This window comes from Perca fluviatilis, chromosome 17 (genome assembly GCF_010015445.1).
Source record: "Perca fluviatilis chromosome 17, GENO_Pfluv_1.0, whole genome shotgun sequence".
Classification (NCBI taxonomy): Eukaryota; Metazoa; Chordata; class Actinopteri; order Perciformes; family Percidae; genus Perca; species Perca fluviatilis.
The window spans coordinates 13393138-13404772 of record NC_053128.1 but is presented as its reverse complement, the minus strand read 5'-3'; the positions used below and the strand labels follow the sequence as shown (position 1 = coordinate 13404772).

General features: G+C 40.1%; 1 protein-coding gene across 2 annotated transcripts; it reads right to left on the bottom strand.

Annotated features, from left to right (window-relative positions):
- Nucleotides 1-2983: 2983 nt before the first annotated feature.
- katnal2 (katanin p60 subunit A-like 2) lies at nucleotides 2984-11291 on the bottom strand. Of its 2 annotated transcripts, none has more exons than XM_039778798.1 (16): nucleotides 11038-11291; nucleotides 10239-10309; nucleotides 9660-9826; nucleotides 9460-9496; nucleotides 9077-9179; nucleotides 8893-8991; nucleotides 8510-8569; nucleotides 8288-8365; nucleotides 7724-7822; nucleotides 6814-6877; nucleotides 6559-6677; nucleotides 6346-6437; nucleotides 5144-5254; nucleotides 4590-4752; nucleotides 3848-3950; nucleotides 2984-3426 (listed from the first exon to the last, which is right to left on the bottom strand). In XM_039778798.1, the coding sequence occupies exons 1-16, from the start codon at nucleotides 11089-11091 to the stop codon at nucleotides 3290-3292; spliced, it is 1557 nt and encodes a 518-aa protein (XP_039634732.1). In that variant the 5' UTR covers nucleotides 11092-11291; the 3' UTR covers nucleotides 2984-3289. The 2 variants fall into 2 exon arrangements, with proteins under 2 accessions (XP_039634732.1, XP_039634731.1); XM_039778797.1 differs by having other exon boundaries at nucleotides 2984-3429; nucleotides 11038-11287.
- Between the last annotated feature and the right edge of the window lie 344 nt (nucleotides 11292-11635).

Sequence of the window (11635 nt, the reverse complement as noted above, 5' to 3'; positions counted from 1 at the left end):
ATTGAAAAAGTACATCATTTTATACCTTGGAAAATGACTTTTAAGACTTTTTAATTAAATTTTAAGGGCCCCAAAAAACAGTTGTTATGATTCATTACATTTTAATGCTTGGGATGGGACATGGGATTTCACTTTCTCTCCTGTCAGGTAAATACAGAGAAGGAGATGATAATAAAATCAACCCTCCTCCCCACCTGACATGTGACAGTTTCCCAGAAGCTTTCAAACACATCCTAAAGAACCTGCTTTAAGACAACACAAGTCTACAGTTTCATTTTCTAATAGAATCGCCAGTTATCAATATTATAACCAATTGGTGTTTTAACAATGGAGGGAAGGAAGTTATTGAATTATTTCCATCATCCTAGACATCCTAAAATGATCCCCTCAGCACGATTACTGCAGCACGAAACCCACCCTGGATCCTGAGGTCTTAGCAAACTATAGACCTATATCTAACCTTCCTTTTCTATCCAAGATGCTTGAGAAGGTGGTTGCTAATCAGTTATGCGATTTTCTACATAGCAACAGTTTATTTGATGACTTTCAATCAGGATTTAGAAAGAATCATAGCACAGAGACGGCACTGGTGAAAATTACTAACGACCTTTTAACTGCTGCAGACAAAGGTCTTGTCTCCATTCTTGTTTTACTAGATCTTAGTGCTGCATTTGACACAATTGACCATTCAATCCTGTTACAGAGATTGGAACACTTGGTTGGCATTAAAGGAATTGCTCTGAGTTGGTTTAGGTCCTATTTCTCTGATCGATCTCAATTTGTGAATGTTAATGATAAATCCTCCAAGTACGCTAAAGTTAGCCATGGGGTTCCTCAAGGCTCAGTGCTTGGACCAATTCTATTCTCCTTATATATGCTTCCTCTAGGCAATATTATTAGAAAACACTCAATTAACTTTCACTGTTATGCGGATGACACCCAATTATACTTGTCAATCAAACCAGACGAAACCAGTCAGCTAGCAAAAATTTCAAGAGTGCATTAAGGATATAAAATCCTGGATGACCTATAATTTTCTGATGTTAAACCCTAACAAAACTGAAGTTATTGTGCTGGGCCCTAAACACCTCCAACTTCATTATCTAGAGATATAGCTACTCTGGATGGTGTTGCCCTGGCCTCCAGCACCACTGTTAGAAATTTAGGAGTTATCTTTGATCAGGATATATCCTTTAATGCCAATCTAAAACAAACCTCAAGAACAGCCTTTTTTCATCTTCGTAACATTGCCAAAATTAGGAATATCCTGTCTCAAAACGACGCTGAAAAAATAGTCCATGCATTTGTTACTTCCAGGCTGGACTATTGTAATTCCCCTCTCGTCAGGTTGCTCAAATAAGTCTCTTAAGACTCTCCAGCTGATCCAGAATGCTGCAGCGGCGTTCTCACAAGAACTAAGAAAAGAGATCATATTTCTCCTGTATTAGCTTCTCTGCATTGGCTTCCTGTTGAATCCAGGATTGAGTTTAAAGTCCTTCTCTTGACTTACAAAGCTCTAAATGGTCTAGCACCATCATATCTAGAAGAGCTCCTAATACCCTATTGTCCCACTAGAACACTGCGCTCCCAGAATGCAGAGTTACTGGTGGTACCTAGAGTCTCTAAAAGTAGAATGGGAGCTAGAGCCTTCAGTTATCAGGCTCCTCTCCTATGGAACCAGCTCCGATCTGGGTTCGGGGGCAGAAACTGTCACCTCATTCAAGAATGAACTTAAAACTCTCCTATTTGATAAAGCTTATAGTTAGGAGGTGAGGAGTTGCAGTGTTCACCTAACTGGCCCAACTGCTTCTCTTCATAATTGTTAGATTAATAATACATAACAAAGTAGAGGGAGGCAGGCCGCCAAGCCAGATCCGCAGGGGAGAGTTCTAAGCCCGAAAAAGCTACCTCTCCTTATGACCTGTCTCTCTTAGTTACCTGTTATAGTTACGCTGTTATAGTCCTAGACTGCCGGGGGACTTCCTTCCTTTGACACACTGAGCGGCTCTCTCTCTCCCTTTCTATTACTGTTTCTATTACTGTTACTATTACTATTACTATTTGTGTGCAGCCCGTCCCAGAAATGCTTGTTACTAATCCTAGCTTCTGGGGAGTTTACCTCCCGGAGTCCTTACGCTTTTTTCCCCAGCGTATTTCCTTGGGAGAACGTTGGCACCAAGACCTCGGGTTGCAGCTGTCGCCGTGGTCCTGCTGCACTCCCTGCTGAGCTCAGCGATGCCCTGCAATGTCATGCTGCGTCCTGCTGAACCCTGCAGCTTCCCGCTACATCCAGTCACTGTTCCATTATTAATGTGACTACTATCGCCACTGTTCATCACACCCCCAACCGCTTCGTCAGACACCGCTACCAAGAGCCTGGGTCTGTCCGAGGTTTCTTCCCAAGAGGGAGTTTTTCCTCGCCACTGTCGCACTGCTTGCTCTTGAGGGAATTACTGGAATTGTTTGAATTGTTGGGGCTTTGTAAATTATAGAGTGTGGTCTAGACCTACTCTATCTGTAAAGTGTCTCGAGATAACTTATGTTATGATTTGATACTATAAATAAAATTGAATTGAATTGATTAAGGGAAAATATCCATCCTGTAATCTTTATTGATCATGCCAAAATCAAAAAGATACATTTACATATAAATGTTGGACTACAATCTCCAGTCCAGAATGTTAAAAAGTAAAAGCAAATCATGCATTTCAGAAGTACCTGCCATTTGTTGTCACAATAACATGTTTTGTCATGATATCATAATGTATAAATATAAGTTTAAATTACCTGGTATTGGTTATTATTTCATTGTGCTCATGCTCATTGTACAGATAAACTAAATTAAGAAAGACTCCATAAAATATAGTACCAATGGCTCAGAATATACTTTTCGGGTTCTTGTTCAAGGGTTTGTTTTCACACCCATGTCAAAAGATTGATACTGAAAAATTCATTTGAGAGACAAAAACAATGCTGAAGAAAGTTGAGGTGTGAGAAGATCTTTAATCGTCAAATATTTCACCAGACGTTATATCATGGGGACATATTGAGTTAATTAAATTATGTTAAACTTACTAAAGTAATGACAATTTACACATCAGGGTGTGTAATGTATGTGAGCTTAAAATAAGTTATTTAGGAAAGCCCTGATAAAGAGAAATCTTGTCATGACTTCCACCAAGCGTAACAGCATTAGGTCAGTTTTTATACAAAACCTTCTCCGTCACATATGCAGTAGCGTTCTTTAAAAAAAAAAATTTTTTTTCTCATGTTAAAATGTGCCTGTGTGTCAGACAGACTCGTACTCTCTCTCCCAGGCTGTGTATTTGTCCATCAGGTTTCGAGCCGAGGGTTTTGTGTGCGTGATGACTTCCAGGAAGTCAGCTGTTGTCACAGTTTCCAGCTGGATGGCAGGCACGTCAGTGTCTACTGTGAAGGAGAATCCCAGTGAGGCTATTATTACTACTATTATTATTATTAATGACATATTATGATGCTGTGTTAAAAAAAATAAAAATAAATCCATGACTTTTCCAAAACTTTCTGGGTCTTTTTATGTTTCCAAAACCTTTCCAGGCCTGGAATTTCCATTTTTCAAATTCCATAACTTTTCCAGGTTTTTTCAAAACGTATTAACCCTGTACAGCGTTTTATTCAGGGGCACTTGACAGAAAAAATGGCTGTTATTGGGGTCGATCTTCTCATGTGGTAATAATAATAATAATAATAAGAATAATAAATAAATAATGTTATTTAAAGGCGCCTTTCTCGGCACTCAATGACACCGTACAGGGATACATAAGACATTTAAAAGCAGCACACATTTTGTGTGTGTGTGTTGTCCTACCATCCTGATGGGACTCCAGAGCATCAAAGATCTTGCGGACTGGTCTCATGGCAGCCTCCTTACACACCAGTCGTATATCAGAGCCAGAGTAACCCTCCATCCCCTGAAACAGACACACACAGACACACAGTCAGATGAAGATGAACATTAATGAAAGGCAACACATGAGTGAGAACACATTTTTTTCCAGAAAAAAAAACAAAATAGATAAACGTGTTAAATTGTCTCAAAGCTATAGTGCGTAGTTTCTGTCGCCCCCATGGGGAATTATAGGTAATGACAACAACACTGTCAGAGCAGCCACATGACGCAATCCTTCTGTGATCCCGCAACAACCCTTCCCCTCCTCCACGCAGTTGCTAGTAGCGTTTATTCCGTCAAATCAAGGAGGACACGGATTAAAAAAACTAAATATGATGGACTCTTCAGAAGAGGTAATTATCTTGTAGTTTTTATGTCCTCTTCGTCTCCAAAGCTGAACACTGCTGTTGTTTTTTCTCAACGGTGACGTAAAACACATCACTTGAGCTTCTACGCGCAAAGTCGTCGGACGATGTCATTTTGTAAACATAGCCATACTGAGAAATACATACAGTTTTGTGGAGATGATAGGCTTAATTATCTTTGTATCAACTCTTATGGTAATGGCTTGAAAGTGGAAGAAATGTGAATTAATGAACATACGTTCATTAATATAAAATAGTTGCGCACTATAGCTTTAACAAGTCTTACTGTAACACACCTTCGCCAGAGTTTCATAGTCCAGCTCAGTTCGTAGCTCCACCCCTCCTGTGGAGCTGAGAGGAGGCAGCCAATGAGAGATCATGGCTTGGCGAGCTGGCGAGGAGGGAAGACTAACTATGATCCTCTTTTCTAACCTCCTCAGCATGGCATGGTCCAGTTCCCTGAGCAAAGAGCAGGAACAGTCAGACAAACTATAGACAGCATTTTATTTCTCGTTAACTTTTACTCCAAACATCCTGAATAATTAATACAATATTTTTTATTATTCAATTTCATTATCTACATAAGAAAATGCACCTTGTTTTGGTATAACTTGGTAAAAAAACAAGCATTAAGTTGAGCAAGATAAATAAAAAGAAATAAAGCATGGAGGAAAAGAGAAGAAAATGATGCATGTGTGAATCTGTCATTCTCAAAACTGTCATCTCTATTTGTAGATGCTCTGGCAATACAAATGCACTGATTTGTTGTCATTATCTTTACGCAGGAGAAAATACTGATGGCCATTGAGGTTTGTACATAGTGTGGTGTTTGTCTATGTTAAGGTATTACCAAGGCAGGTTGGAGGCAGCTAGTACAAACACCAGGTCCTCTGATTTGGCAAGTCCGTCCATTTGAACCAGCAGCTCAGTCTTCATCCTGCGACTCCCCTCATGCTCTCCTCTGAAAACACACATCAGTCTGTCAAATGTATCAAATTTATATTCACCACCACAAGTCTTTTAATGCTCTTTATAGTGACATTAATATATAGTAACTATAGAATCAGTCTTGTCAGTCTTTGTACAGTGTTCTGCCCATTGTTTCCTTACATTAATAAAGAACTTCATAATTATAGCTAAAGTGGTTTTAATTATCTTTTGGGGGTAATATTTTATTAATTCTGTTTATTATACATGATCATTTAGAACTATTTTAGTGCAGTTTTGACTATATTTTTGGTTTACATTCATGAATACTCTGCATCTGCATTCAGACCTTTATTATGGCTAAATGGTATATATATTTAATATAAATTCACTATAATATTATGTATCATATATATATATATATATATATATATATATATATATATATATATATATATATATATATTTATTTATAAAATAAAATGTCTGATGTAATATGGCTGTAAGAAAACCATTTCTCAATTATCCATCCATCCATCTTCTTCTGCTTATCCGGTGTCGGGTCGCGGGGGGAGCAGCTCCAGCAGGGGACCCCAAACTTCCCTTTCCCGAGCCACATTAACCAGCTCTGGCTGGGGGATCCCGAGGCGTTCCCAGGCCAAGTTGGAGATATAATCCCTCCACCTAGTCCTGGGTCTTCCCCGAGGCCTCCTCCCAGCTGGACGTGCCTGGAACACCTCCCTAGGGAGGCGCCCAGGGGGCATCCTTACCAGATGCCCGAACCACCTCAACTGGCTCCTTTCGACGCAAAGGAGCAGTGGCTCTACTCCGAGCTCCTCACGGATGCCTGAGCTTCTCACCCTATCTCTAAGGGAGACGCCAGCCACCCTCCTGAGGAAACCCATTTCGGCCGCTTGTACCCTGGATCTCGTTCTTTCGGTCATGACATTTCTCAATTATAGTTCACAAATTACAGATGTCTCACAGTGAGTTAAATGTTTTACTCAAGGACAATTTTACAGGAGACATGGGCTCACAAACATCATTGGTCATTTTCTATTCCCCTAAACTTCAGAACTGGAAAGAAAAAAAAAATCATGTAGCACATTTCTTGGCTCAGCTTACCCCATGCTTGTTCCTCTCTGGCTCATCACTGACTCCAGCTCGTCCAGGAAGATGGTGGATGGGGCGTGGTACCTGGCCAGTTCAAACAGAACCTGCAGACAAGACACGTACATTTACACAAATCCACAGTAAAACATGCAAAGTATAGGAGACAATGTATGTTTTTTTTAACCGATGCATTTGACCTGTTGTGTGTGTTGAAGAATAACCTACCCTGACCAGTTTCTCAGAGTCTCCTCTCCACTTGCTGACGATGCTGGAGGCTGAAATGTTGAAGAAGGTCGTCTTACACTCTGTAGCCACGGCCTTGGCCAGCAGCGTCTTACCCGTACCTGTGTGTATGTGAGTCAAATTGTTTCAAGAGTACATGTCAGGAAGAATTATAAATTGTTGGACTTTTTGGACTGGAAATGAGCAAACAAACACGTTTAGATTTTAATTAGCAATCCTGACGAAGGTCTATGGTACCTGGGGGGCCATAGAGCAGCAAGCCCTTCCATGGAGACAGAATGCCTGTAAATAGCTGGGGGTACTGCAAAAAATAAAAAAAGAGAGAGGAGTAAAATTTGAAAAAAGCATAGACAAACCTTTAGTAAATCACATAATTTAAAATAAAATAAAATATTTTATACCTGCAAACATAATCTTCCAGCAACAAAACATACATTTACATACATATCTCCTGCAGACCAATCAGAAGCTGAACGGTGTGCAAGGACAACTGATTTGCTTGAGGTACAGCTGAGTCAGTACCGCAAATACCACATATTAATCAAATTTTAGGTGGCAAACAGAGGCTAAGTCAAATCACCAAACTGACCTTATACCCTAGAGAATGAATAATAATGGAGACAGAAGTTGGGGATTGTGGGAAGGTGGAGGTATGGTGTTATTCAATAAAACAGGCCAGAATAGAGAATAGACACATCAGTCCTCATCTCCGTCTGTAAATGCCAAGAGGATGCAGACAACCTGATTTGTTGTCATCATATCCATGAGAGAGGTCTTGGTGATGATGATAGAAGCATGTTGGCTTGTGTCTGTGTGTCTGTGTGTGTGTGTGTGTGTGTGTGTGTGTGCCATGTTTTATTTGTATGTGCAACATCTGTATGCAGCTGCAAAATTGTGTGAATGTGGCTGGGTATATAAAGTCTACATGGCTTTGCAGGTGTGTGTGTGTTCCTGCCTCCTTGCCTATCTATCAATATGTGTATGTGTGTGTTACCATATTATCCCAGATATAGATTTAATGTCAGCCTAACAGACTAGTCTGACCCGGCCGCCCTCCTTCTCTTTAAGCCCTTTAAAGGAGATGTATTCAGAATCGAAGACAGACGACCGGTGCTGAAATACCAGCGTGCCCAGGCAGCGGCCGCACCTTAATGGGATAGACGACGGCCTCTTTGACTAATCGCTTTGCATCCTCGAGGCCAATGATGTCCTCCCACCGCACGTTGGGGCTGTGCAAATAGATGTCCTTTAGGGGTGAACACAAACACACAGAGTGAGGGATGCATGTGGAAGACATCAGCTTGACACACACACACACACACACACACACACACACACACACACACACACACACACACACACACACACACACACACACACACACACACACACACACACACACACACACACACACACACACAGGTGTGATTAGGCTTGTGTAAATAGGTGTCCTTTAGAGTGTAACGTCACATAAGGGGAATAGATAGAACATGAACCTTCATTAATACATCAGATCAATCCATTTCCAACAAAGCTCTTTAATGCTCTCTAGTGGACTTATTTGGTATCACTTAAAGCATATTTTGACAAGTAGGAACCCACAAGTTGAGATCAAATCAGCCTCTCTACATGTATGTTTTGAGCATGTGTTTTCTTGTTTGTCAGTGTTTTCAATATAGTATTTGTGTGTGTGTGTGTGTGTGTGTAGTACCCTGCTGATGATTGCAGCAAGATCTCTCATCTCGCCGCTCATTCCAGAAAAGCCACTGAGGGGCTTCAGCAGCCGTTCCTGCAACACAGCATAAAAATCACTATTATTGGTGATAGTGAAGTACTAATAGTAGCTTTACTATTGTTTGATTTGTGCCATTCTAATATAATAAAAATGGCATGTTAAATATATATTTTTGCACGTTTTACACACTATAACTACCATGTAGTCTGAGTCACTGCCAGCTCCTTGGATTGAAACTTTGCCGTCAGTCATCTGGCCCTAAGACGGCCAACACAAGATTTTAACTCATTTAGGTGAACAAAGGCATAAAAAAAACAAAAGCAGTGATTCAGTTAAATTTTTATTATGAAAGGGTGTACATATCGGTGTACATATTTATCAGTTTGTGTATGCTTGAGTAAAAAGAAAAAACATTCGAAAATATTAAAGATCATTTCTGTAAAATCATCACAGATGACAGGGAATTCTCATTAGGATTTGCAGTTAATTTGTAGTCTAGTCTCACTAGTAGTGAGGGTTAGTAATGCCTGAAATGTAAATGTGATCACCTTCATCCGTAAATAAAATCTATTCCCCAGTACCTTTCGGTTATTGGCTGCCTCCCCAGCTGGTCCATTTCTGATGGAGGACACGTTAAGACCAAACTCTGACAACTCTGGAGGAACAGCAGAACCATTCTCCTGGAAACACAGTCGTCTGGATGTCAGAATAACCACCTTTTATTTTAATATTCTGATCTTGGTTTTTCTGTGGTTAATGCTATACATTTGTATGTGAACTGGCAGTGGTCCTCTTGGCTCCGTTTCCGGACTTTGGGGTCTGGGACGGGTTGATTTTGGGAAGAGGCTTTGCAGCTGAACAGGGACTCCTGATGGACAAAGACAGATAATATATCCATCAATGGAGGAAGCAAACTATCATTGGTAGATTTTTCTGTCTCAAATTAATCTATCATACTTGCACTTCCAAGCACACCTGCACTTATTCAACATCGCTGTCAAATCAGTGTAATGCTTCTTTAAATCAAGAATTACAATGTTGTTTTTGTTGTGTATTTTACTCATTTTGTTTATATGATTAGCATGTATGGACAGTGTAAACCCTGAACATGAAATGAAAAGAAAGGTACGAGAGATGGAGAGACTCACCTTTTTATACTACCACTTCTTGCTTTCCTGTTCTCACCTTGACATAATTGACATAAAAAAAAAAAACAGAAAATATTCATAGAGTATATTTGAGATTCAATGACTACATCCCAATAATTCAGAAATTAGCAGCAAATTGATTGCATTGGGCATGAGGTATGATTTCAAAGTTGCTTCATGTCTTAGTGGACGTCATATACCTGGTTCTGCTGTTCTTCTGATAAGTTTGGGATATTTCTGGAACTTGACGTAGTGATAACTCTCGTATTCCATCAGCACCATCTCCAGATCGATGTTATCACAGACCTCGAACCTCCTCACACCTCCATTAGTCTCCTGGTCCAAGGCCACTGCTGCAGACACGTAGCTGGTGAATGGACACACACAAGATCTCACACACAGGCACACATGATCCTTGGAAAGAAAAAAAGTAACACAAACAAGGTCAAATATGTCCGCTGTCTTGTGCGGTGAGCCTGAGGAGTCCAACATGATTTAGTTTTAATGTGTTTTGTTGATGAGTTGCACGTAGCCTATAAAGTCAGACACTTTCTGTAAACGTAGGCACGCACGCATGCATGCACACTCCCAATGCTGTGACATCGGTGTGAATGTTTATTTGATGAGCAGGCGGCACCTTGTACGGCAACCTCGGCCACTGTGTTTGAATGGTGAATGGTTCCTGTACTATGTAAAAGCGCTTTGAGTAGTCGTTAAGACTAGAAAAGTGCTATATAAATACAGTCCATTTACATTTATTTACACAACTTCATACTGACCCTTGCCCCAGCAGGTGGTGGTAAATGAGGATGAGGAGGCTCTTCCTCCTCATCTCAGTCCTCAGCTCATCCTGTTGGACAGCAACACAGAACACAGTTGTCATTATTGATATTAATTAATAACAAGATAGGTCAAGTCAAAATGTCTACTTTTAAAAAGGTCTAAAGTCCAGTAATAGTACTTGAGAATTATATTATTGTACCCCTGTACTCCCCTGTGATGGACACCATAGACTGTTAAAATAAGTCTATGGTTGACACATGTGGGAGCATCATAGAGGGTAGCTAGTGCATTGGGATCATGGACGTGTAATAAAAACTTGATACAGCGTTCGAAGCGGAGCCCTGTTCATTCCTATGAGTTGCTTAGTGGCTAGGATGGGGAGAGACAAAATCCCAGTAGAGGGCGACACATTGCCACAAATGACAACCACCTGATTGGGTATCTAGGCAACCTGTAGACGCTGATTAGCTGTGTCACAGGATGCGTGCTAAACTAGCTAGCCGGATTAGCTCAACGGCAAAATGCTTATTGTTTAGCTAGCCAAGTTAATTGTGACAGTTTAGCTAGCAGTTGTTTGCTGCATAACATATGTGTAGCTAGAATGCAACGACCTGGCCCAGAATACATGTTATTATCAGTATAACGTTGCTTGTCATCTGAGACAGCTAATTAGGCCATAAGCAGAGGTAGCTAACGTTACTTTACATGCCCCCCCTTCTCCCAAGTATCATTGCTAGTTAACGTTAACTAAAAGTTGTTAGCTTGCAGCAAAAACAAAACCCCTTGTTCACTCACCGCTTCCCGGGCTTGGTGGGCGACTTTCATAGATTGATACGAGAGCTCCATCATGATCCCTAAAGGTTATTGAGACAGTGGTTATGCTAGCTAAGTCAGTTTCCTAATGTCCATCAGTAGCTAGTTTTGAAAGTCCGTTCAACGTGTTTCTGTGTGAGATCCTATGTTTTGTCCCTCGGGGATACCGTACACACAGGTTGTTGTCTGTCTCTTCCATATACTCTATGCTCTCTCCCTGTGTGTGCGTGTAAATACAAACAACACTGGAGCAAAACACTGTTAAACAATGACAATGCAACAGAACTGCCCAAATTAATAGTAGTCTTGTATTATATACATAGACTGTTAATATTAATATACAGTCTATGATTATATATCAAGATATGTGGATAAAAAAGCAAAAAGCTCTGGAAAAGGAATTGTGGAAAAAAAAACAATCTAAAGATTGTTTTATTTGTGTCTAAGAAAAACACATTCTGTGACCAGTAGTTTAAACTGGTAAGTCTTTATAAATTATAGTTAAATAATAACTTTATAATATAATTACTATATATATAATTATATTATAATAACTCACTGACTGTATTCTACTTTTCCA

What these genes read in the sequence shown, in the direction of transcription:
- katnal2 (XM_039778797.1), bottom strand. Translation starts at nt 11,091, where the DNA reads ATGATGGAGCTCTCGTATCAATCTATGAAAGTCGCCCACCAAGCCCGG. An exon ending in TTGCTGCAATCATCAGCAGG is followed by an intron (nt 7,823 to 8,287) that starts GTACTACACACA and finishes TCACCCCTAAAG; the next exon opens with GACATCTATTTGCACAGCCC. An exon ending in ACTCTGAGAAACTGGTCAGG is followed by an intron (nt 6,438 to 6,558) that starts GTAGGTTATTCT and finishes TCTTGTCTGCAG; the next exon opens with GTTCTGTTTGAACTGGCCAG.